This window comes from Perca flavescens, chromosome 2 (genome assembly GCF_004354835.1).
Source record: "Perca flavescens isolate YP-PL-M2 chromosome 2, PFLA_1.0, whole genome shotgun sequence".
In the NCBI taxonomy this organism is placed as follows: Eukaryota; Metazoa; Chordata; class Actinopteri; order Perciformes; family Percidae; genus Perca; species Perca flavescens.
In genome coordinates, this window is record NC_041332.1 from 22,130,490 (window position 1) to 22,155,917 (window position 25,428).

The 25,428-nt window shown below is 39.7% G+C and overlaps 3 protein-coding genes across 5 annotated transcripts in view; 2 read left to right on the forward strand and 1 right to left on the reverse strand.

The window, feature by feature from the left end:
* Positions 1–295: 295 nt before the first annotated feature.
* On the forward strand, positions 296–5,384 carry exoc1l (exocyst complex component 1 like). Its single transcript, XM_028588378.1, has 4 exons — positions 296–303; positions 3,618–3,740; positions 4,017–4,195; positions 5,052–5,384. The coding sequence occupies exons 2-4, from the start codon at positions 3,620–3,622 to the stop codon at positions 5,319–5,321; spliced, it is 570 nt and encodes a 189-aa protein (XP_028444179.1). The 5' UTR covers positions 296–303; positions 3,618–3,619; the 3' UTR covers positions 5,322–5,384.
* The window catches only part of ecpas (Ecm29 proteasome adaptor and scaffold), a 34,636-nt gene continuing 14,559 nt past the window's right edge, over positions 5,352–25,428 (reverse strand). For 2 of the 3 annotated variants that reach the window (XM_028588340.1, XM_028588354.1), the window contains exons 32-49: positions 25,182–25,287; positions 24,911–24,958; positions 24,694–24,812; positions 24,283–24,433; positions 24,102–24,167; positions 23,833–23,922; positions 23,601–23,667; positions 23,419–23,510; positions 23,251–23,317; positions 22,922–23,119; positions 22,514–22,725; positions 22,371–22,414; positions 22,040–22,232; positions 21,780–21,930; positions 20,251–20,356; positions 20,020–20,108; positions 19,863–19,934; positions 18,535–19,502 (exon numbers count right to left, since the gene is read on the reverse strand). In XM_028588340.1, coding sequence (XP_028444141.1) covers positions 19,363–19,502; positions 19,863–19,934; positions 20,020–20,108; positions 20,251–20,356; positions 21,780–21,930; positions 22,040–22,232; positions 22,371–22,414; positions 22,514–22,725; positions 22,922–23,119; positions 23,251–23,317; positions 23,419–23,510; positions 23,601–23,667; positions 23,833–23,922; positions 24,102–24,167; positions 24,283–24,433; positions 24,694–24,812; positions 24,911–24,958; positions 25,182–25,287 — 2,011 coding nt within the window. In that variant the 3' untranslated portion in view covers positions 18,535–19,362. Of the gene's footprint in view, positions 5,412–18,534; positions 19,503–19,862; positions 19,935–20,019; positions 20,109–20,250; positions 20,357–21,779; positions 21,931–22,039; positions 22,233–22,370; positions 22,415–22,513; positions 22,726–22,921; positions 23,120–23,250; positions 23,318–23,418; positions 23,511–23,600; positions 23,668–23,832; positions 23,923–24,101; positions 24,168–24,282; positions 24,434–24,693; positions 24,813–24,910; positions 24,959–25,181; positions 25,288–25,428 lie in introns of those variants that run through there. The other variant, XM_028588345.1, reaches the window with a different exon arrangement.
* smc2 (structural maintenance of chromosomes 2) lies at positions 7,054–17,191 on the forward strand. The gene is made up of 25 exons (XM_028588366.1): positions 7,054–7,221; positions 7,824–7,973; positions 8,091–8,213; positions 8,304–8,342; positions 8,445–8,555; positions 8,657–8,701; positions 8,841–9,074; positions 9,334–9,483; positions 9,636–9,869; positions 10,512–10,671; positions 10,768–10,885; positions 11,470–11,608; positions 11,731–11,850; positions 11,996–12,200; positions 12,419–12,554; positions 13,206–13,330; positions 13,536–13,729; positions 13,862–14,005; positions 14,346–14,420; positions 14,670–14,789; positions 14,890–15,090; positions 15,197–15,313; positions 15,924–16,084; positions 16,233–16,380; positions 16,569–17,191. Exons 1-25 carry the CDS (start codon positions 7,054–7,056, stop codon positions 16,752–16,754), a joined length of 3,603 nt encoding a protein of 1,200 aa, XP_028444167.1. The 3' UTR covers positions 16,755–17,191.

Sequence of the window (25,428 nt, forward strand, 5' to 3'; positions counted from 1 at the left end):
CTGTCAGTGCCATCTAGTTATTGATATGATAGAAAAGTAAAAGTAAGAGGTAGCAATTTTGCGTACCGACTTGCAAATAAATGCACTTAAAGCGAGAATGAAGAATAGCGTATACCGAAGTATATCCTTTTAATTATCCTTGCCTTAAACTTAGAAAGAAAATGCCACCCAGCTGTTTAAATATTTTCACAATTATATTAATATGCATTATTAACACCACCATATATCATTTTCAGGAAAACAAGAGTGAATGTACTGTGAATGTGACATTGGACGGTCGCCAGGAGGAGGGTGCAGCGCAGGGTAGGAATGGCCCTGGCGGATGGCAAGGGGTTTCCCCTTTTATCAACATCCAATCAGAAGCTCTACAGACCGTGACGTTGTATTCTGTGTCGAGGTTCCCCTAAATTCATATCATTGTGCATTTTGACCTTAGAAACCTTTTTTTTATGAGGCATAACGTGGGATTAGATGTTCATTTTACATTATCTCCAAACGCCCATGTAATTTCAATTGACATAGGCCTACGTTTTTGGCATAACATAAAATGATACACAAAAGCAATGCTTAAAACAGAATTTACAATCCCTTATTTGGTAAATACAACATTCATAAACAAGGTAACATTAGAAAAAAAGAGATGACATAGGAGTCTGGTGATGGAATGGCTGCAATGGTTTCAGTAATGGCAATGTATACCTTATTGTATTGTTCATTGTCTTTAGGAACAAGAGAATAGTATGTTATCAAGACCTATTAGGTCGAACTGTATATATAAAGAGAAAATAAATAAGCTACTGTCTCACAGTTGCGGAATTAAAGCTCTCCAGTCAGGATTAAACCACTGGCGGTGCATTTGGAGTCCTTTGCTCATATTTATTGTATTAAAAGTGAAATATGTTGTTCTGGGCTTTTCAGCTGGATGTTTTTATAAGCCTGGTTGCCTGCGTGACTCATTTTGTGTAATGTCCTTAAAAGAACAGCTGTTGGAATTTGATCATGGGTTTAACCATGAGTCACATAACCATGCTAAACTCTGTTTTAACATATAACTACTGCTGCACAGGTCACCTCGATAAGCTCCGGAGCTGACTGCATAAAACATGACTGTCTTCACATCTGTCCTCTAAGGGTTGACAATCACAGAGGAAAGTCATGATATGATACCATAAAAAATAGTTTCAACATGTATAACAATGTGTAACTCATGGCAAAGTCCAAAATCTAAAATGCTCAAATTACAGCTTTTCAAATGCGAAACAAGCACGGACAGACAAAAGGCTGAATTACCAGAAAGAAAAACAGTTTAAAAAGTTAAAATGTCTGCAGAAATTGCACGAAGCAAACCTAATCAATATTTTTTTTATTTTGTACAAATAACATTAAACTCTAAATATTACATCATCACAAAAATTGCTAACTGTAAAATACAGAATCTATATGTTTAATGAAAACAGCGTTCTCATACTTTTAAATTCCAGCTTTAGCAGAAATTTTTTCATTAGCACTGCCAACCTCATTAATGCTTTCCTCCTGCATTGACTCATTTTACCTATGCACCTTTTTAGATTTTTTCCCTTTTATCTTATTCCTTTTTTTTCTCCAATATCCTTTCTCTCTGTGAACTCAGCTTGCCTCCTTGCTATTCCTCTTTTCTCTGTCATAAATCGTTATCTGCTTCTTAAGGATTATCCCCCTTTTCCTATCTATTATTTTCTCACCTTTCCTTCACTCACCACCCCTTCCTGCATAATCTGTATTATTCATTCCATAATTCATCTCCACAACCTGGTCTTCTGTTACATTCACCTTCGATGTTTTCTCTTCTGCAGATCCTCTGTTGTTTTCTTTCTTTGCTTCTTATTCCTCTGCATCCTTCATGTCTTCCCTGCTTTCCTGTTTCTTGAAAAAAAAAGAATACTTCTTGTTAGCCTTTCTTTCCTTATTTAGCAGCCTCTTCCTTTCTTTTGTCCCCCATCTTCATTCACTTCATCTGTCCTTCCAGTGTTACACAGATCTTCTCCTCACTCTTGCTGCCTCTGACTTTGCTCCTACACCTACACCTCCTCTTAATCCTCTTTAATCCTCTCTTTCCAAACTCCTCCCATATAGCCATAACAGCATCATAATTGCTATATGTTTATGTCCTGTAGCTACTCACCTGTATGTCTCAACAAAGTCAGAGATAATGGTAATGCTTCAGGACAAACTTAATTGTCTTTCAAATACAGATATAGACACATTGATGTAGCATTTCCATTTAATGGGAAAATCATTGCAGCACTTATTCTTGTGCATTCCACCATATACAAAAACTACCAACATGTGCCCATCTTGGGCTTTCTCCAGTTATTGTACAAATAATCTTTTCAATGCACATGAAAAGACATACTGGGGTTGAAGTTTATGATAAGTTCAATAAACCTCATGTGTTATTCATGAGATTTAACATGGATGGTATATTTCCTTTCCTCCCTACTTCCTGCCCATCCACTAATTTTTCCATCTCAAAGGCAAAAAGCCTTTCAAGTGAACACCCACAAAAACCATCATCAACCACAACAATAAAGCACTTAGCCGTTGAACAACCCATCTTTGTTTTCACAAAATGTGACAAATCCAATGGAGCCACACTCTTTCCTGCTAACAAATCAAATCAGAGCTGTGGTCTGGTTCATTCTGGGGTGGTGTGTTTATGGAAAAGTCCTCCCATGCCATTTTGACCTGCCTGTCATGAACTGGAACTATAAAAAAAAAAACTAAAACTAAAAAAAATAGTGGACTATTATGTTCTGTTTATCAGTACATCTAGCAAATTGTCTCATGGAGCCATGGTCCCTAAAGAAGTGTAGCATCCTTTATGTGCTTGTAATATTCCTCCATTTAAGTGCTTCACCCCGCTTGTACCTTTTTCTCAGAGATTGAATTACTACAGGGTAATGGAAACCATGCAGAGTGCTGTGGGACATCCTTTTCCCACACAACAACCGTTTAATCACAGACGAACATTGGGCACTTTGCCACATTATATATCAACATCTATATGTAAGTGAGTGGAGACAAAAAAAGACCACAGAAAGAAAGCAAGAGACTGTCTACTGTATGTGTATTGTGAGGAAATATATAACCACATACAACCAGGGTAAAGTAGGCTACTATGTGTCTATATGATTTGGGGGAGACACACTTCACTGAGGTAAATACAAATCCAAGAGTGAAATCCATATTTGCAGTCGGGATCAGCATCATAATGGATCTTAATTGAAGCAATAAAATGGCACAATGATGAAGAGATTGGCCTTTAATTGCTCCCTTTCTACTAAATCCCTTGTGGGTGAGTTGGTATGAAGACAGTACTGTAATAAAAGATTAACATAGATCATTAAAATTGACCGCTTCAGAGTGAAGTGTGTGTGGTAGAGTAAGATCTCATTTCACACACAACCACATACTTTTAACGCGATCTGATCAGAGGAAACATCCCGACCACTGCCAGGTTTCTGTGTTGCGTTCTCTCTCTTTTTCTCTCTTGGATTTGTTCATCTCTTGTCACTCTCCCGCTGTCTTTTTGCCTTACTGCTCCTATCTGATCTCTACACTTTTCTTCCTCTCTCCAGTGATGTCGTCTCTTCTGAGGGAGGAGATGCAGAGAGTTTTATTCCGACCTGATAAACAGAGATTGATTGAGTTTATTGAGATTGAAGAGCCGACGCACGGAAAACATTTTATCTGTGTCTCAGGTAAACAGCTTTCTTGTTGATCAAGTAGTCATTTGAAAGAAGTTTTAGGCTTTCAAGATGCTCGTTGGAATTTTCCTTTAGGTAGTACAAAATATTATCTTGCTGTAGAGAATCTGTAGGGAAATGTGCTAAACATGTCCTTGTACTGTTGTATGAAATGTCTATGAGACCTAAAAAGAGTCAAGGTTTTACTTTTCCTGCACATAAAATGTCTGGTGCTGCAGTGTGCCTATTTATTTGAAAAGAAAAAAACGTTATTATTCCCTTTTTCTGTAGTTTCAAAAAACAAAGTGGTGCAGATCTCTATAGTCCGATGTCAAATAGCTCAGACGTCCCTAAAGGCTGGATCCAAGAGGTCCCACACCAAACGCTCCAGCATACAGGAATGCTACAGGAGGACGGAGGTCTGGTCCCTGCAAGACCTGACTCTTGTTGACGGACGGGACCCTGATGTGGTAAATAACCAAATTTAATTTTCAATTTCATTACTTATTATTGCATTATTTCTATAGAAAGCATAATTGGCAGATACAATGAGTATTAAAATATGTTTTCTAATAACTAATCGTAATCACACTTTTACTCTTATAATTATGAAAGCTTTGAAACAATGTTACCTATATACCTACAGTTTACAACCACATTTCATCAGTCAAACAATAGAGTTTTCTCAATTAGGAATTAATCATTGAGATGCCTCAGGAAGTTATTGTAAGAAGGTGAAATAGATAATTGTAACACCTAGTGTGCTGGAGGTATTACAGTAATCCATGTTTTTATCAACGATTATTTCATATTTATGCTTTCATCTTCCAGTTTTTGCTTCACACATCTGGCATATCTTCAATGGTTTCTTGTCAGATTTAAAAATAATTTGAATTGGGTGACCATTGTGTCATTTTACATTACTGCTGAATCATTGTGGCAGCTCTGATTTTAAAAAGGGTTACACAGACTGTAATTACACCTGCTCGAGAGACAGAGGAAGATTTGGCTCATTATTGACTATCAACCTATGGAAAAACACAGCAGGACAAATATCAGACCCAATGGCCTCAGCGCCACAAGAACTAGAGGACAGTGACTAGGCAAGGTGTGATTTCTGTTTGTTTATTTCTTTTGTTTTCCTCAAGACCGCAGAGGGTGAGGGGTGGGAGAGGTTTTTTGTTCTTATTCAATTTGTGTTACTCTGTTCTGTATGTGTATTGAGAAAAAACAATAAAATATTGATCTTAAAAAAAAAGGGTTACACAAAAGGTTTTTTATTGTTTTTAAGTAATGCTATCTCATTCTGTGTCTGTGCGGCTCCAGGATGACCCCTGTTTCCTGCTGCACTTTGACAAGGTGCGTACAGTGACGGCCATCAGCTGCTCAGCCAAATACATGTTTGTGCGTGCCCTGGTTGCTCTCAGCGACAAGTACTGTCAGATGTCACTGAATCTGCGGAACTTTGACTGGGCCTATATCAAGCCCACTTCCTTTTACTCTAATAGAGGAGACTGTGTTGTTCTTTCACAGATATGCTTCTATGCATTCAACTTGGTATGTCTGTCCATGTGTCCCGTGCCTCTGGATGCATAATGGAATGACACAATGATTGTGTGTGTGTGTGTGTGTGTGTGTGTGTGTGTGTGTGTGTGTGTGTGTGTGTGTGTGTGTGTGTGTGTGTGTTGGAAAACTGTAGCAGGTTTACTGTTAACTTGTGTGATGAGGTGTGAAAATAGTGTAGGCGTGTGGCTTCTGTTACACTATTAGGGCTTATTCACCGTGAAATGTCTCTTGCATTAATACACTGCTGAATGTATCTTCATGGCAAATGCAAGTTTTAAGCAGCTTGGTATTTGTTAACTGTATAATCTACTTTTGTGATATTTTAATGACTTATTCCTGAAAGTATTCTATCCTGTGTGCTATTGTAAAAATGTGAATTTCAAATGGAGAACAAATAAAACAACACACATACACATGTCTTGCCTTTCTCTGCCTCAGCCTTCTTAAAAGTAGAATCATCAAATGTAGCATTAATTTAGTAATTCACTTTGTTTTATTATTTATTGTTTTGTTTTATTTTGATTATTCCTATAAAAGCTTGTCTATGGTGCCCTAGGCTAACCAATGCTAGCTTTTAACTTTAGTTTGGGCCCTATCCATATAGTTGAGTTGAGGAGGGGGGGGGGGGGAAGGGGATTTAACATCCTGGGGACTTTATATTCTATTCAAATATATTAATATTTGGTGTAGATTTTTAATAGGCTGATTTAAATATATATTGATCACTTTTAGGCCACAAAAAAGGTAAATAAATGATTTGGTATTATCCCCAGAATTGTATCCTCTTTATTCCTTGCTTTGTTGAGAAGGTTTTTAAAAGGCGATATATGCATTAAGGGCCTTCATATTGAAACAAAATTAACAGAAAATATTATTATTCATTATAATCAAAATAATGTATAATACTAAATGACCAGTTAGCTGAATAAATACAATTTTGAAGAAAAAAAAAAACAAGTAATTAAAAATAAATGTTATATTAAGGTCAAAGTTAAAGGACCACAGGGGACTTGGACTCAAGCCTATGGCCCTTTCAATAATTAACAATAATGCTATGCCTTTCTGTTGTTTGTAAGTACGTTTTTCATTATTTAATATGGTTGAATTATCATTTAAAATGATTAAATATGATAGGCTACATGCTATTATGATTAAAATACTTGCATTAGTAAGTCTTACCCATCGCTAATGGTAAACAGTTTTTCTGTATCCTTCCCATAGACTGTAAATATTGATCACTCCTTTATCTTTTTGTGTTTTGTGTTGAGTTGAGTTTGTGATCTTATACCATGGATGTAGTCTACAGGTGGCGCCAGAACATCGCTACTCATTAGCATTAGCAAAGCATTAGCTAGGCGACAAGGAGAAGATAGTAGCCTTAAAATGTGCCTGACCAAAGAAAACATAAATATAAATAATATATACATCATATGTATGAAACGGTGTTATATATATAACACCGTTTATATATTTACATCTAGAGTCTTATTTTTATATCGATACATATATTGAATATGTGTACACATGGTGTTAAGATACTTTAAATTCCTTCCAGTTCCTCCCGTCCCCGGCAGGCACAGAGGGGACGGACTGCTAGCGGCTCCATGCCTGCCGCCAAAATTCAAGTAAGAAGAGAGAAGAACGAGTTTTCCTATTGTCGGTTGTCAACACTGGTCTGTAACCTATAGTGCTTCAACTTTTAAGTTACCGAATTGGAATTCAAACACCGCAAATCTTGCCTCTGGAATCGGACGGCCTAAAGATGCACATCAAGTCTATTATTATTGAAGGATTCAAATCCTACGCACAGAGGACGGAGATCAACTGCTTTGACCCGCTGTTTAACGCCATCACAGGACTTAACGGCAGTGGCAAGTCCAATATTTTGGATTCGATATGTTTCCTTTTGGGCATTTCCAACCTCAGCCATGTAAGTGTGTAATTGGCTATAATGTCATTAAGCTCTATACTGAAAGTTACCTAGTTGTTGACCTTAAATGAATCATGTTGTAGAGTTTGCTATGGTCAGAATGTTTCCATCGTCAACTAGCAAAACAGAGTAAGCTTAGCTAGAGGCATCTTAAAAGAAAACGGGTCACTCTTGAAACTTTTATCTCTTTGTTTCATTTTCTTTTATCAATATATTTATTAATTTTCACATGAACAGTTCACAGATTCAATTCAGTATACAGGTAAACAACCTTTTCTGAACACCCTCCCACCCCTGTCCTACCCCCTAATAGACAGAACACTCAAATGTACAGTATTACAAGGCACTCAGCTGGTATGTAAGAGAGAGGTTTTCATAAGTTAAAGTAGAGAAGGGTCACATTATCAGATCAGCATTTTCAATCAATGTGGCATTTAAATTATTAACATATTCGATAAAACCGCCCCATATCTTTTGGAACATCAATGATTTTTTTTTTTTATATTAAACATTATCTTTTCAAGCGGCACATAAGACGAAAGTTCTCTAAGCCATACAACATGACTGGGTGGTTCTTCTGATGTTTCATTTTCACTTGAAAGGTGCGAGCCTCCAACCTCCAGGACTTGGTTTACAAAAACGGACAGGGAGGTATCACCAAAGCCACTGTGTCTATTACCTTTGACAACTCCAACAAAAGCCAGAGTCCTCTGGGGTTTGAAACCCATGATGAGATCACCGTCACCAGACAGGTTGGCAAAGACATCATAGATAAAGAAGGCTCTGACGTTGTGTGTGGCTAACCACAAGGTTAGTGTATGCAATGCCAATAATACTACTAAAGTTGTATCTTTTTTTTTTTTTTTAAGGTCGTAATTGGTGGCAGGAACAAGTACCTAATCAATGGAGTCAATGCAAACAACACCAGGGTGCAGGACTTGTTCTGCTCGGTTGGCCTCAATGTCAACAACCCGCATTTCCTCATCATGCAGGTCAGTCTTGTGTCTGCAGCAGTGTGCTGCTTGTGTTTGAAGCCTTCTGCACAGTATTTTACACAATGTGCTGTTTTTCCGATATTTTAGGGGAGGATCACCAAAGTTCTGAACATGAAGCCACCTGAGGTATAGCATACACATGTTGTCCATCGTCTCACCACCTGTACTGTTTCATACAATGATCCTGCCTTTTTGCAAGTCTTCTAATGACCTCTTCTTTTCTTTCAGATCCTTGCCATGATTGAGGAGGCAGCGGGAACCAGGATGTATGAGTGTAAAAAGATTAGCGCTCAGAAAACCATTGAGAAGAAGGAGGCCAAGCTGAAGGAGATTCAGACAGTATGTTAGACATTTTATCAGCTGCCACGAATACAAAGGCAACTATTGTTAAAATATATTAACTGTAAATATTTAACTGTTTCTCTTTCTTTACTCTTAAGATTTTGAATGAGGAAATTACTCCAACTATGGATAAACTCCAAGAGGTAGGTTCACTGCTAAATCAAAACTTACAAATGTCCTGCTGTGATTGACATGATGGCAAGAATGATGCATTATCTTTGAAACATTTCACTTAGTCATTATTTTTCTTTTTTTTTTTTTTTTTCCTTCCTCTCTCTGCAGGAACGATCATCATACTTGGAGTACCAGAAGTTGATGCGTGAGATCCAGCACTTGTCACGGCTGTACGTGGCCTGGCTGTTTGTGTGTGCAGAGGAAACCAAGCTGAAGTCAGCAGATAACCTGAAGGGGATGCAGGATAACATCACCAAGATGCAAGCAAGCATGGCCGAGAATGAGAGCAAAGTCCAGGAGCTGTCAGCCCAGATTCAGGAGCTGCAGAAGAAAAAAGACCAGGTACACTGGAAGACTGTATTTCCCTCATTCTTCTGAAGTTAATTTTGTCGAAACATTTGAATCCTTTGCCCCTGGATGACCCTCTTGACTTAAAAAAAACAAACCTTTTGAAAGAAGTGTTTGAAATGATCTGTAGACCATTAAAATGTAATGTTTTGAATGTTTTTATGAAACCACAACAAGAAAAATAAATCTTGTCATATTTTATTGTTATACTATTATGTTGCTTTGGCTTTGATGTTTATCTGCTCATCTGTAGGAGGTGAGTGGAGTATTAAAATCCCTGGAAGAGACTCTAGCTGATGTGCAACGTGTGGACGCCAAAGCTCAGAGTGCGCTTGACCTGAAAAAACAGAATGTCAAAGATGAAACCAAGAAGAGGGGGGAGCTTGTCAAGAGTATGGAGGAGGTAACGGGACAATACATTTTGCTAATATGTGCCTATATGACTTAGTAAATTGCTTGTCAAAACAAAAACTTTTAGCAAATGAAATTCAAATACAATGAGTGCAATTTGCACAGCTGAATGTTTGATCAGTGGTTGTTTTCCTTCATCCTTAGGACAAGAAAATGCTTGTGGTAAAAGAAAAGGAAGTTTCTAAGTTGACAGAGCAGCTTCAGGCTCTACAGGAGGAGGGACAGAAGGACAACGCAGCCCTCGAGACAGCTGAGCAACATTTTAGGGCTGTGTCAGCGGGCCTTTCTACCAACGAGGACGGAGAGGAGGCCACACTGGCTGGGCAGATGATGACCTGCAAGAATGACATGAGCAAGGCAGATACTGAAGCCAAGCAGGTGAGGAAAGGACTTCAACATATCTGTTGGGGATGTGATGTTTCAGGTTTGGGTTTTCAGGTTGCCAGTTCATATTTAATTAAAAAATGAAAGTTTTCAGTACAACCATTTATGCTTGGTAGCATTAATTTACATCACAGGCCTGCTGTTTCTAAAATTGTTCCATGTTGAGAAAATACTAGAGACGGCCCAATACCATTTTTTGCTTACCGATTCCGATACCTGAACTTGCGTGTCGGCCGATACCGAGTACCGATCCGATACCGGTGTGTCATATATTATTATGTTTTAACAACTGTATACTACTATCCCTGTATGGATGTGATATTATTTCTATCTTTGTTGTCGGTCTGGCTCAGGTTAAACTCTTTGTGAAACACGAACAAACACAAACAATGAATGCCGCAGAACTTTCTTTTATTATCCAGTTTGACAGTCAGTTATAACGGAAAAAGAACAGGAATAAACTACTTTAACGTAGATTTTCTTTAGGGCTTTATTACGTGGTATCGGATCAGTGCATAAACTCCAGTACTTCGCGATACCGATACCAGCGTTTTAGGCAGTATCGGAGCATCTCTAGAAAATACTTGATTTCAAAGTCTGTTTATCTATCTTGTCTCTGTCCTCCTTTCGGTCCAGGCCCAGATGACCCTGAAGCATGCCCAGGCTGAGCTGAAGACCAAACAGGCAGAGGTGAAAAAGATGGACAGTGGCTACAAGAAGGACCAGGACAGCCTGCAGGCTGTCAGAAGCAGCAGGGAGAAACTACAGGCTGAGCTAGCTAAACTCAACTATGAAGGTTGTGGGGCAGCTGCCATTCCTTATGTTATACGTTTTGTATTAACATTTAGGGTCTGTGTATTTATTCATTTTATTTATTTATGTCTGTATGCAGATGGGAAGGAGGAGAATCTGCTGGACAAAAGAAGGCAGCTGTCCAGAGAGGTCGCTAAACTTAAAGAGACCTATGAGCGTCTTGTATCGCGCTTCCCCAACTTGCGCTTTGACTATAAGTAAGGATTGGCTAAATTAATTTACTCCTCTCCTTACCTGTACAGTGTTTCCCACAGAATTAGATTCTATTTGCGGCGGTAGCTGACCAAAACACGGGGAAAAAAAGATATTCGGGGGGGGGGTGGGTATGTGGCCCCTCCATAATAACCCATTTTCGACAAAATAAGTATTCGTTATTCTATTTGTACCACCCTCAAGTGGCAACTTGATGAATTGCAGTTTTTGGCACTTCTGCATTGGCTTCCTTTTTTTTTTTTTTTTTTTTTATTAGCACCAGAGGTTGCTGCTTGGTTAGAACATTAAAAATACTAAATAATGTGTTGGTGTATTATGTTACCACAGGTCCTGGTATTGTACATGCTGGCTCCACTAATTTGTCACACTATCATGACTTATGGAAACACCTGTGTGGGTAGAGGTCTTAACTGAGCTTGAGTGAAAGCTTTCTGAGGTGGAATAGATTAGTAAGGAATAGTAATAGATTTTGTCAGATCTGAGTGTTTGACTGAATAATCACTTTGCAGCCTGAAGAGTTTCAGCATTCAACATTTGTAAAATATTTTATGTGTTTTCTGTTTTCTAGGGACCCAGAGCGAGGATGGGACCGTAGCAAAGTAAAGGGGCTGCTAGCCAACCTGATCACAGTCCGTGACGTCTCCTACGCAACAGGACTGGAGGTTGTTGCAGGAGGACGGCTCTATAACATTATAGTTGACACAGAGGTAAGTGTGTTAGTGGGCAGTGTGCGTGTTCATTTAGTGCAATCATGTTTTTATGTTCTTGCATTTGCCGACCAGTGAGACAGTGTAACCGGAGTTGGTGATGTAATTTCTGTCTTTGCCAGGTGACAGGTAAAAAGCTGTTGGAGAAGGGAGAGCTGCAGCGGAGGTACACCATCATTCCCCTAAACAAGATCTCTGCCAAGACACTCAATGACAGAGTGGTGACCACTGCCAAGCGCCTGGTGAGAGATCTAAAGACTGCCCCGTTTGGATTGGAAATCAAAATTGTCGTTCTTGTCTGATCTTGAAACACGTCTCTTTGTTGACTCGCCATCTCTTCCTCACACTGTTCTGACTCTTCTCTGGCTGTTATCCCTCTTCTGTCAGGTTGGAGAGGACAACGTCCACACAGCTCTGTCCCTGGTAGGCTATGAATCTGACCTGCGTAAGGCCATGGAGTACGTCTTTGGCTCCACACTGGTGTGTGACACCCTGGACAACGCCAAAAAAGTGGCTTTTGATAAGCAGGTGATGACCAAGACTGTCACTCTTGGAGGGGACATCTTCGACCCACAGGGAACGCTGACCGGAGGTGAGAACAACGGGGATTCATGTGTATGTCACTGCGTGAGTCATCTGCAGTATGTAAGGGTGCCTTGAAACAAGCCATAACTTGTTATCCTCTATATGCAAATATCTATTGCTTAGATCGTGTTTGCTTCAAGATTCTGAACATTATACCTGGAATAACAGTTTGGACATACACCCAATACAATGGACCTTTCAATATACTTTCTTCTTCTCTGCCAGGCGCTCGCTCCCAGTCAGCATCAGTCTTGTCCAGCCTACAGGAACTGAAGGAGGTTCGGGACAACTTGAATGACAAAGAGGCCCAGCTTCAGGATACTGAAAGACAACTGGCCAGCCTTAAAGGAACCGCAGAGAAGTATGCAAATACAAACACATAAAATACCCACATGAATTGAAAATGTTCTGATTAGAGCTAGTAAAAAAAAAAAAAAAAAAAAAAAATACATTGGCCCAGCTGAGATCTATCTGTGTAGGTGCAATTGTTGTAGCAAGAAACGGTGTCACCGTTTAAATAGTTAGTCCACCAGAGAACATTGACAAGTTGATTTTTACACTGCAAAAATGTTCTCAGTGTGTATCTTGGTCAAAATTCTAATCCGAAGGATCCATATCCAGGTTAGTTTGTTTATGTTAGAAATGTTACAGTCGGTCGATGTATGGTTTTCAGAATGTTTTAAATGTTGATATCAGTAATGGCCTCAAACTCCTGTAGCAGTCTGGCTATAAATCTTATTATTTTATATATATATATATATATATATATATATATATATATATATATATATATATATATATATATATATATATATATATATATATATATATATATATCCATCCATCCATCCATCCATCCATCCATCCCACCACGGTCATCAGCAACACGGTGCACCACACAGTTTCACATCTTCCTAGTGTATTCTGGATTTCATTATCGCAATTTTGTATTTTTATTTTTCCTCCTGCATTTTCTTCTTCATCCGTTGAATGTTTCCCTCCCGCCCTCCAGGTACCGTCAGCTGAAGCAGCAGTCTGAGCTGAAGGTAGAAGAGGAGCAGATTCTGCAGGCCAAGCTGCAGCAGAGCTCTTTCCACCAGCAGCAGGAGGAGCTGGAGAGGCTGCGCAAGGCCATCGGTGAGAATGCTGGAATATGCACAAATTTATAACAACATAATTGGCTTCAACAAGGCAGTTTGTGCATACTGTATAAAATAGACATTATATTTGTAATTTCACCAGGGCCTACACGTGTACAGGTCTGATAGAAAATGTAAACTAAAACAATGCATTGGATCTTATTTTATGCTAACTTAACTGTGTGGTGTGTTTGCTTAAACAGAGGAGAGTGAGGAGACTTTGCGTGTCACCAAGGAGGTGCAGAAACGGGCTGAAGAAAAGTACAAGGTGTTGGAGAACAAGATGAAGAACGCTGAGGCGGAGAGGGAGAAAGAGCTAAAAGCCGCCCAGCAGAAACTCAATGCAGCCAAGGCCAAAGCAGACGCCTTCAATAAGAAGCTGAAGCAGAAGCAGCAGGTACACTGACCCCCGACCCATGCAATCACACACAGTCAGTCTTCCTCTCCACACATTGCTTTAGCAGCCATGATCTGCTGATACTTCTTGTTAATTCAACGCACGTGTTCCTTTTATTGCCCTTGCGCGCAGGAGTCGGACGCCGTGGCCCTGGAGCTGGAGGAGCTGCGGAGGGAGCAGGCTGGTTATGAGCAGCAGATTCAGGCTGTAGATGAAGCCACAAGGGCCATCCAGGAGCAGATAGACAGCATGGCATGCACTGTGTCACAGAATAAGGTATTTGCATCATTTTCAAGATATATATATATATATATATATATATATTTATATATATATATATATATATATATATATATATATATATATATATATATATATATATATATATATATATATATATATATTATATATATATATATATATATATATATATATATATACATACACACACACACACACACACACACACACAACTGTGTCATGGTCACGCTACGAGTTTGTACTTTGAAGACAATTTGAGAATTGTCCCCAAGAGCTTCTATGTTTACACTACTGTTCCTGTTTTATCCCTCCCCCATCGCTTTTACCATACCTCATTCTCTCTCTTGGTGTGCAGGAGGCAGTGCGTAAAGCCCAGGAGGAGTTGGCCAAACAGAAGGAAGTGATCATGGCTCAGGACAAAGAGCTCAAGGTTAATACATTTTTTTATTTATTTTTTTTTCTCCTTTTTAATGCTGAGTACTCTCAGCCCTTTGGAACATAGTACGTTGTTTTATTACACTCTTACTTGCGACAGTTTGACTTTCCTCATATATTTGTATATTTCACTTTAATTGTCTAGTGCTGACTAATTTCACTGCTTGGAATTTTAAAATGTGAATTTGATTTGATCTTTTATTTTATTTTATTATTTTATTTTTTATCCAATTAAATGTTCCAGGGTAAGACCACAGAGGCCAATAAAATAAGGGAACAGAACAACGAAGTCCAGCTGAAGATCAAGGAACTGGAGCACAACATTAGCAAGCACCGCAAAGACAGCCAAGAAGCTGCTGACAAGGTACTGACACCTATGATGTCCCTGAACATTTAATCTTATCAAGTAGGATCAGGGTCCTCTAAACATTTCTCCATCTCCCCCCCATCCGTTCTTCCTCCAGGTGTCTCGGATGCTCGAGGAACATGACTGGATCCAGTCGGAGCGCCAGTTCTTTGGCAAGCCCAACACCTCGTATGACTTCAAGACCAACAACCCCCGAGAGGCTGGTCAGCGGCTGAAGAAGCTGGAGGAGACCACCAACAAGCTGGAAAGAAACGTCAACAAGAGAGCCATGAACATGCTGAACGAGGCCGAGGAAAGGGTGAGGACAAAGACACCGAAAGAGTTTGTTGTGTGTCAACAAATGCTACAACTGCAGCTTCTGAATGATTTGCGTCTATCCCACGCAATTGTCTTCCCTCCTGCAGTACAATGACCTGATGAAGAAGAAGAGGATTGTGGAGAACGACAAAGCCAAAATCTTGCAGACCATCGAGGAGCTGGACCAGAAGAAGAATGAGGCTCTTAACGTGGCGTGGCAGAAGGTCTGCTCTCTTTCAGCAAATAATTTTTTTTTCATAATTTTATGTATACTGAGACACCAAACACGCCCTTGCCAGTTAATTAGGTGCACTGAGTTAATCCAACCGTATTAGACTGCATGAGTGTTTTTAGAATGAAGGATTAAAAGTTAAAACTGAACAGTGTCAGTGTTGTTTGAATCCGTTTGAAGCTTACATTCTCACTTAGGGCTGGGCGATATGAAGTAAATCAAATATCACGATAGTTTTGACCAAATACCTCGATATCGCAACGATATTGTAGTGTTGACTATCTGTGCTTTCACAAAATATTTAGACAATGAGATTTTTGATAAATAATCATCAGTAATGTGGATATAATGACTAAGTGGGTAAAGGCAAATAATAGAACAGTTACAACAGTCTGGTAAGTTCAGAAAATAACATCACTTTACTGTAATGCAGCCTTTAAAACCAGGAAAAGAGAACACTTATGCCATATTACGATATCCAAAAATCTAAGACGATATCTATTCTCATATCACGATATCGATATAATATTGATATATTGCCCAGCTCTATTCTCACTGTTTAGATTTCACTGTACTGTCTGTAATGTTGCCCTCCTCTGCAGGTAAACAAGGACTTTGGCTCTATTTTCTCCACTCTGCTGCCAGGGGCCACAGCTAAGCTGGCTCCTCCCCCAGGCGGCGGTGTCTTGGAAGGGCTTGAGTTCAAGGTGGCCTTGGGCAATACCTGGAAGGAGAACCTCACTGAGCTCAGCGGTGGACAAAGGTCAGCCAAAGCACTTTCATGGTCAACGAGTGGGAATTATTTAGTCTATTTTAGTAGTGTGATTATGAATGTAAAGGTTTCCATGGATGATTATGAAGTCAGTCACTTTTTGACTGATTGAGCACCCTCTTTATGTCTGTGTTTTCAGATCACTGGTGGCCTTGTCTCTCATCCTGGCCATGCTGCTGTTCAAACCAGCTCCCATCTACATCTTAGACGAGGTGGACGCTGCCCTGGATCTCTCGCACACACAGAACATTGGACAGATGTTGCGCACACATTTCAGACACTCCCAGGTATGTTGAAACACATGCACATGTTCTAATCCCCTCACAAAGCCTTAAACTGTTGTGCAGAAGAGTTTCAGCCATGGAACAAACTAGTGTGCTCCTGTACACATTCGCCATGTTCTTAGTCATTAAAGATCAAAACGTACTGAATTTACTTTTTTTTTTTTTTTATTATTACATTTCTCTCCCTGCAGTTTGTGGTGGTGTCCCTAAAAGACGGCATGTTCACCAATGCCAACGTCCTGTTCAAGACAAAGTTTGTCGACGGCATGTCCACAGTTACACGGGCTGCGCTCAGCCAGAGTGATGCCAGCCATCCCCAAAAAGGCCAAGACAAGGCTCGCCAAAAAGACAAGAGGAACAAACAGCTCATCGGTTAATCATTGTATACAGCCATATTCTAAATTTGCTCTGGTGTTACCATATCACTACTACCAATGTAGTATCTGTCAACTTCTTGCAATCAATTGTGTATACCATTTTCTCTGTCATTACTCTTTCCTAATCTTAAGAGTTGTGTGTATATGACCGTTTTTATAGCAGGTGTCCTCTTTGTTCAGCTGTTGGAGTTTCTTCACATCTTTGTGTATTTGAAACCTTTTTAACTGTACATGTCTTTTGTCCTAACTGTCCTTGGTTATCCTGTCTCTTTCCCGGTCTATGTTCATGCTCTTCTGCCGAACATTAGTTTTATACGCAGCTAATGTGTCCATATATTTTAGTAAATAAAGGTCAGGTCAAATATAAATATTTCACACTTCATTTGTTGGTTTTTCCTATTGCCACATCTTGATACTGCTTCACAAATGGAATGAAACCAAAAGCTAACATGTAAAATTTAAAGCTGTACAATGTTGGTTCCCCCTACTGGTAGTATCAAAGACACCATGAAACTATGTAACCTGCAGTGTTTGGACACTGAGTGGTCAGACATTTTAACAATATTCACATTGCAAAAATCTTCAGGCCAGTGATCTAACACAAGCTATTTTTTGAGTTGCAAATAATTGGAATACTACGGTTATATGTTCAACCGTTCCAGTGGATTTTCAGTGTAAACATTTTTCCAAATACTTTTATTTGCAAACAACCAATAACATTTACTGCCAAGTTGATATTGACTATTAACAGCATTGATTGAACTACCTCAAATATACAAGATTAATGCATAGTATAATGTTGAACCACAAACCTTTAAAATAAGTTATATGATTTATATTGTTGAGGTTGAGCACCCATAATCCTCCTTTGGAACATACACTTGTCTTCCTTAACATTTATGGTGGATTGTTTGTTTTGGTTCATGTCACAACTATCAGTAATTTCGAGCTGGATCTTGTAATTAAATGTGATAAGGGTCCAAAATTAACTTTTTGTCCACCAGCCAAATGGCTAGTGTCAAGTGAATGTTTAAATTTTACATGCCACTCAATACATAACCATTGTTTTTGTTCTTGTGAGTGAAGCAAATCTACCAGCCACTTGCATATTTTACCAGCAGTTGGCTGGTAGATGGTGCTGAGTTTGGACCCTGAATGTGATGTAACATTTGATTGGCTGTTAAATAAACCTTAATTTAAAAAAGAAAAAAGACCCTTGATTAACTTAACATAGCTAAGATGTATGCATTTTTTTAGTTAATTGAAAAGCAAAAAACCTAAGCTAAAAAACAATGTACAACTAGCGTGCAGGATATTGTTTTGCTGACACGTATAAAAACAATAGGACTGGACACGCTCAATTCATGTACTTAAAGCTTTGTAGGTTGGGTGCTGGATCCTAAAAGTGAATGGTCAGAACAGTTACTAGGACAGCACTCCAATTTAATATTTGTATTGCCACACAACAGAAGTCTTGGGCAGCACCCTTTCTCAGCAACAAACATTGCAAACAATGCTCCATTGTGTGGCAATACAAATATTAAATTGGAGTGCTGTCCTAGTAACTTTATCTTTGCCGACTGTTACACGTGCAAGTTTGGCCTTTCGTTACGGTATACGTATGTACATAACTAGTACTCGTGGGCTCATTAATGTGTGATCATACATTTGAATTACAGCCTCTTAAGCCCCTAAGAAATGTGATGTTAACTTGCTTGACTTAAAACTGTAAATGTAAAACCATCATTTTGTTCTAAGACAAAAAAAAAGCCACTTTTCTAAATTCTCAAAGTAGTTTTATTTTATCAGGGACAAATTCATACAACTATAACATCACTTTCAACTTAACAGTAGGTTGTTTTCTTTTTAAATTTATTCTCAAGACACAAAATTGGCTGTTCAGCAAATCATTCACCTTGCAAACAGGAGAAAGAACATCACTAACAGAAGACTGAGATATCTTCAATGCCTCAACTCTTTTACCACTACTCAGCAGCAGTGGTCAAACAGTGAGGAAGTGTCCACACTCCTGAAAAGTGCAACTTTGAACGAGAGCCAACTAGTCAACCGTGCTGTTGCGTTGTTGTGATACTTAATGAGTAGGCAAACCCACGACAGTAGTAAAAGTCCCCATTTTGGGGCTATAGATATACATCGTCCACAAACCCAACACATTGGTTTATATAATTATTATTATCATTATGTTACTGTCCATTTAAATGAACCAAATAAAACTTGACACGTTACAATAATAGCCCTGCCCTTCACCACTTGTCACTGTGAGATCAGACTCAGAGCAAGTTGTGTCACTGTAGTCTCTCTTCAAGCTTTTAAGGTCACACTTTGTCAACCACAAATGTGAATCAGTCAGTCAGCTTGAGTGGAGCCAGCTTCAAAGCTCACAGGTAATATGGATAAGTAATGCAATGAGAAGAGATCTGCATCAAAGAGGTCAGACAGAGGAGTGTGTGATGGGTTTTGTTTTACTGATAAAGAAGGAAAAAAGGAGTTGATGCTCTATTTATTCTGTTTGTGACTGCATGTATCTGGCTGGCTTGGTGAGCTGTGCAAGGTGTGTGTGTGTGTGTGTGTGTGTGTGTTTGTGTTTTCAGGGTTGGCTTTGGATGTGTCTGCGCAGCTCCTGGGCCTTATCCCTCAGGTCAGGTCTGCTATCTGACTGCAGCGTTGACAGGGAGCGCTGCAGCTGCTCCCGGCTCTTCACAGACACACAGTCCCACTGTTCGCTCTCTGTTAGCATCACAAGAATATTTCATCAGTGACACTTGGATCAATAATCAGTGATACATACAGTACATAAACATACTGTATATATATGCGTGTTCATATACATGCACATGTTGTTAGGGAAACAAGTAAAAACAGGTAGGCCGTTAGGAGGAACAGGAAAACCATTTGCACTCTGACAAGTGTGCAGAAATGTCATATTCAAGTTACCATAAAACTGCCTAAAATTGTAAGAATATATTGCACATCCAATAACCAGAAGAGAAACCCTACCCCTGAGGAACTCGGCTGACCTTTTTACTTCCCAATTACAACTGAGGAGCAATACATTTTACGATAATCTCAGTAGCAGTAAATCCTTACCTCCAGTTCTCTTTACAATCAGATCCACAACTGACAAGGCCTCTGTCCTCACAGAGGAGTAATTTTTGTTTTCTGGAAAGAAAAACACAAACATGGAGATAAAATGCCAGCGTATTAGACTATAATACTAAGTAGACTGAAATTGGGAGGCACTTACCTAATGGGTAAGTGAGAGCAGCACAGGTCTCTGTGAGGATCTGTGACAATGCGTTGAAGTCTTCACTTCCCTTCTCAAGCAGCAACAACCTACAGAGAAAAACATCATGTGTATATTAGTCAATAGTTGATTAGAAATGTTCACTGTGAGCACACTTTGATCAGCTTGATTAACTCAGGGTTCATTTCAGGGAACAAATCACAAGAACATGTTTGTTTGGTTGGTCCTTACCCTTTGAAGTACGCCTTCATAGACTGTAGAACACCGAGCTGGACTCTCCAGGTGCTTAGCTTGAGCTTCTCACACATGAGGCTGCACACCTCCACCTGGAAACGAGCTACAGATGGACACAATGTTCAGAAAAATATATAACTATATTATAATAGTTGAATCTGCCACTGAGCTTGAGCCCCTGAGAATGTAGTCGAGTCTCTTGAAGTTAAGAAATATTGGCTTGGTATCAGAGAGCGATAAAGCAGCTCATATATTTTGTCTAAATCTTGCTCACTTGTCTTCAATCAATAGGTTGGCCACCTTTTACATCTCAGTCCTATTTAGTGAATAACTAAGGCAAAAAAACCATTTTTGGTAATCTTTAGTGAAAAGTACTAGAATGGAAATATGCATATAATCAATATACACACATCTAAAAATGTAATACAATAGAAAATGGGGAGAATGTAATAATCATAACAATGCCAACATATATGTAATAAATATGTATTTTATCTCTGACAAACCAAACAACACATTATTTACAATTGACTTAAAGGACAGTTCCGGCGCAAAACGAACCTAGGGGTTATTAACAGATGTGTACCCACTCGATCGCTCTCTGGGACATGTTTTCATGCTAATCGAATGCGTTTGTAGCTTGAAACAAGCTAGCGCGGACCGCTGATTAGCTTACAACGCTAGTATTCGGGGCACAGGGAAAGTAAAAACAAATTGCTATTTATACCACTAACAAGGCTCAAAATAGCACCACACTTCCACGGTAGCATAATGAGGGTCCCTACATTTAAACCGAAGCATTGAGAACTTGTACACTGTAAGTGTACAGACAGTTTATTAAAAAGATAGATTATAAAGACGTTTTCGTATACAGGCGGCCGCCGTCTTGGGAGCTACTGTCTTTATAATCTATTTAATAAACTGTACAATTACAATGTTTTAAATGCTTCGGTTTACATGTAGGGACCCTCATTATGCTACTGTTGAAGTGTGGTGCTATTGTGAGCCTTTTTAGTGGTATAAATAGCGATTTTTTACTTTCCCTGTGCCCCAAATACTAGCGTTGTAAGCTAATCAGCGGTCTGCGCTAGCTTGTTTTCAAGCTAGAAACACATTCGATTAGCATGAAAACATGTCCCAGAGTGCGATCGAGTGCGTACACATCTGTTAATAACCCCTAGGTTTGTTTTGCGCCGGAATTGTCCTTCAAAACTTGCTATAGGAAACATAAACTGATCAAAATCAAACTTTGACTAGCTTTGACTGTAAAATGTAAAAGGAGAGTATTCTTTGGTTTGGATCTGATTCTGTATGTTAGTTGTACATGAGGACCATCACAAATTGGGGTGGGGTCATGTTTAAGGGAGCAGGTGTGGTCTGCCACATGATCACTGACTGGAAGACCAGCAGGGTGTTCAACTTCAAGAAGAGGGTAAAGGAAATGAAAACTATTTTAAGCCTCAAACCTTGCAGCATAATATTGTTGTGGGAATGTTAATTAGTATCCAGTCGTGTCTGTATCTTACCCTGAGTCGGTGCATTTCTGGGCCAAGACTTTCCAAGAGTCTCAAAAGCACAGAGCAGAGCTTCTGTCTGCAGCTCTTTCTCCTTCACATCTCTATCATCATCATCATCCTCCCGTGACCTCAGTGATGCACCACCGCTCTCTGGGCAGTTCTGTTGGGAATCAGGAAGATAGACTGAACACAGCTAAACAGGCTTGTTAAAATGTTAATGTTGTTATAATAACAAACGGCCAATGTCAAAAGAGTAGAAGTGATTTAACCTTCTTGATCAGAGGAAAAAGGATCTCAGCCATGTCGCTGAAACGGTCCTCCTGGCTGCTGTGAAGCACATCTCCAGCGCAGCGCAGAGCAGCCATTTTGTACACCAGACTCTCCTTACGACATTCCTTCAACACAACCTCCAGTACCTCAGAGATGGTGGGTTGTCCTGCGCAAGGCTTCTTTAGCTCAGCGCTAAAAAACAGAGGAATAATGGAAGCAATTAAGTATTAAAAAAAAAAAAAAAAAAAAAAAAAAAAAAAAAAAAAAACAGTGAATGAATTTTGTCCTCCAAATAAAACAATAGGAAAAAGGTTGTCAAAGGAGTCTCACCTGCATTTGGAGATTACTGATCCAATGGCTTTCAATAGCTCCTCCTGAAACAAACAGAAAAAAAAAATATGAAATCATAATTCATTTTGTAACAACAATCTCTATCTTACTTTTTGCTCTGCGGTTGTGTCATCTGCCGTTACCTTGCCAGCCCATGTGCGTCCAGATAGTCCTTGCATTAAAGCGGTTAGCACCATGCCAAGGTGTGGTGCCACCAATGAGCCTGTCTGTTCCTTGGCAACGGTTGCCATAGCAGCTGCACCCTGAGCCTTCATCTTCCAGGACTGGGACAGCAGCGCCTTCTGTGTGATAGCAATCAGCTCTGTCATGTAGAGTCTGATACCTCCAAAGCTTCCTAGAATCAAAAGAAAAGTTAGAAGAATACGATATTGCAATGACAAAATACATATAGATGTTATGAATGGACCGTGTTTTTAGTTTATGCCAATATTCCAAAAAATGCCATATCCATATATCCAAGTCTTTTGTCATTCATTTCTTCTAAACAACATTAACTGTATACAACTTTGTACTGTAGGAGTGTTTTTCACCTGGGACATTCTCCTGCCACACCTCAGCCCACAGCGTGGCATCATGGCTCTCTCCTTTCTCCTCATCTGGACCTGGAGCCTGGTGCATACCCAGGAAGGCCAGTGGCAGAGCCACTCCTGCATGGCCCTTCAGCACATCAGGACTGTAGTGGCTGATGGCGTGCATGGTCAACGCACATGAGGACTTGTACACTGGCTCTGGGAGAGAGAGAGAATTGAGAAAATAGAGAGAGTAGAAGAGAGCAGAGTATGCAAGTTGCAGTTTGGTTTGATGCACATACAGAATCATTCCATTTTGAGCAAAAATGGTAGATTTTCTGCTGTCTTACCTTCTTTCTCCAAGTACCAGCTGTTGAGCTTCAGTAGCAGTTTCTCTACACTGCCATCTTTTGCAGTCTGATGGAAAAAGACAAATACAACACATGCTTTCTGAGTCACTGAGAACAACCTATGGTGTAATTAATATAGCAAGATTGCTTAACAGAAGAGGTGCTTACCCTGACCAAGTGTCCCAAAGCAAAGGCAAATGCTTTCTGTACCACAGTGCTTCTGTCATGAATACCATTCAACAGGGCACTCATCAGTTTACCTGGAAACAACAAAGACATCTTTGTCTTTAGTTCACTTGCACCAAACAGTAAACACATTACAGGAACAAATGAGCATACTTGTGCTTTACCTGAGTATGGGGTAAGGTCCTGGGGGCACTGCACTGTGAGTGAAACAATTACACTAGCACAGCCACCCTGTGTGGTAAAAAGAGACAAACAGGCTGACTTGATACACTTTATCTTTATGACATAAGGGAGACAGAGGCCAACAAATGACAAACGGGTGGATTTAAAAAGACAATCAAAGCATCAACCATTATCAGACAATCTAAGAATACGTGACTACAGATGTGTGTCTACCTTGGTGCCCAAGCCTACTCCGCTCTTGAGCAGCTCACAGAGCCTGGGAACCAGCTCTCCCAGCACGGAAACATCGAGGTGCTGCAGACACTGAGGACAGGGACACACAAGATGGATCCTTACAAAACAGATCTCAGTGGCTTTTGTCATGTTTTGTCATGTAGAAACGTTCCTTTCCTGTGACACCTTGAAACTGGGTTGAAAACCCCAAAAAAGGTCAAGGAAATTAGTAACTGAGGTTCAACTAAATAATTATGTTTTTTTCTTACCATGTTAACTGTCTCCATTATTGGAGAGGACTTGGCAGCACTTAGCCTGGCAGCGTCCATGGCAGTCTAGAGAGGCAGAGAGAGCACAACTCATGACAATGTGGAGTCTAACCTGTGATAGAACTTAAAAGGCTTTGGTTACCAGACTTTGGGTGAAGATGTAGTAGACAGCTGAGGTTACCTTTTCTTGCTCTGTGGCTCTGAGACTGAGGTAGTTGAGGACCTGAGGCTCCAGGGTGCTAAGGGCCTCCAGCAGGGCCGGGATCAACCGGGCAGCATGAGGCTTTAGTCTGGCACCGGCCGTCTTACTTACTTTCACCAGAGTCTGAATACTGGTAGGGAATATAATAGAATGGATCAGAGAGAGCAAGGCAGACAATGCTATGGCACAAAATTACAACCAGGTTATGTGGCAACTGAAAGAGCCATGAGTTTTAAATCCTCACCCAGTTTGCCGTCTACCCCCACTACTACAATGTTAATTTTGTATTTTGTATTTGAAAGACAGACATACAGCATAAGTTGCTTCCATATATGTAACTTCACAGTCAAACAGGAAAACCAAAAGCACATTTATGGACGGAGACGTTACCTTAGTGAGCGGACCTCTGAGACATTGCTAATGATGCCTTTTTCCAGCAGGGTAGGCAACAGTACCGCCACTGTTCGCTGCGCTGCAGAACCTGTAGACTCACACATACGAGTACACACCTGGACAGATTGTGAGACAGACATTTGTACATGCACGTGTACAGGCAAACAATTACAAAGATGTACATTCAGGCTAATATTGTAACAAACAGCTTTACCTTACTGAGTGTCTTCAGCGTTAGGTCTGCTGCTTTCCTTACAGATTCCTGAAATGCAAGATGACACATTACAAAATAATGTAATGTTACTTTTGAGGCGTTTGTAGTCATTCTGCTGTGTGTATGTCTATGCTTCATGATAGCCTTATATGATTCATCATGTAGTGTGTCAATCCATAGTTTTTTGCAATGTGTTAGAACTATTATACAAATGCCATCTGTTGCGCTAGATGAATTAAAGTAACTGTGATTGTGATTATTTCCTGCTTACCTTTATGTCATCAAGGACTCTGAACAATGTCTCCCACATTTCTGCCAGGTGATCAATGAGATCATCAGCTTGGCGGCCACGAATCAGATCATTCAGGGCCAGGCAGCTGGAAGGAAAACCAATTCATCAAAAACAGATTTCCTCTGACTTTTACAATATCGTGGCATATGCTTTTAGGCTTCTTTACCTTAAGACTACAATATTAATATGTAAATGAAAATGTAACACCTTAGACCCTGTTCCTGTG

Coding starts and splice junctions, on each gene's coding strand:
- smc2 (XM_028588366.1), top strand. CDS start 7,054: ATGCACATCAAGTCTATTATTATTGAAGGATTCAAATCCTACGCACAG. Junction 14,790..14,889: donor GCCAAGAAGCTGCTGACAAG/GTACTGACACCT, acceptor TTCTTCCTCCAG/GTGTCTCGGATGCTCGAGGA. Junction 15,314..15,923: donor TTAACGTGGCGTGGCAGAAG/GTCTGCTCTCTT, acceptor CCTCCTCTGCAG/GTAAACAAGGACTTTGGCTC.
- exoc1l (XM_028588378.1), top strand. CDS start 3,620: ATGTCGTCTCTTCTGAGGGAGGAGATGCAGAGAGTTTTATTCCGACCT. Junction 3,741..4,016: donor ACATTTTATCTGTGTCTCAG/GTAAACAGCTTT, acceptor CTTTTTCTGTAG/TTTCAAAAAACAAAGTGGTG. Junction 4,196..5,051: donor ACGGACGGGACCCTGATGTG/GTAAATAACCAA, acceptor GTGCGGCTCCAG/GATGACCCCTGTTTCCTGCT.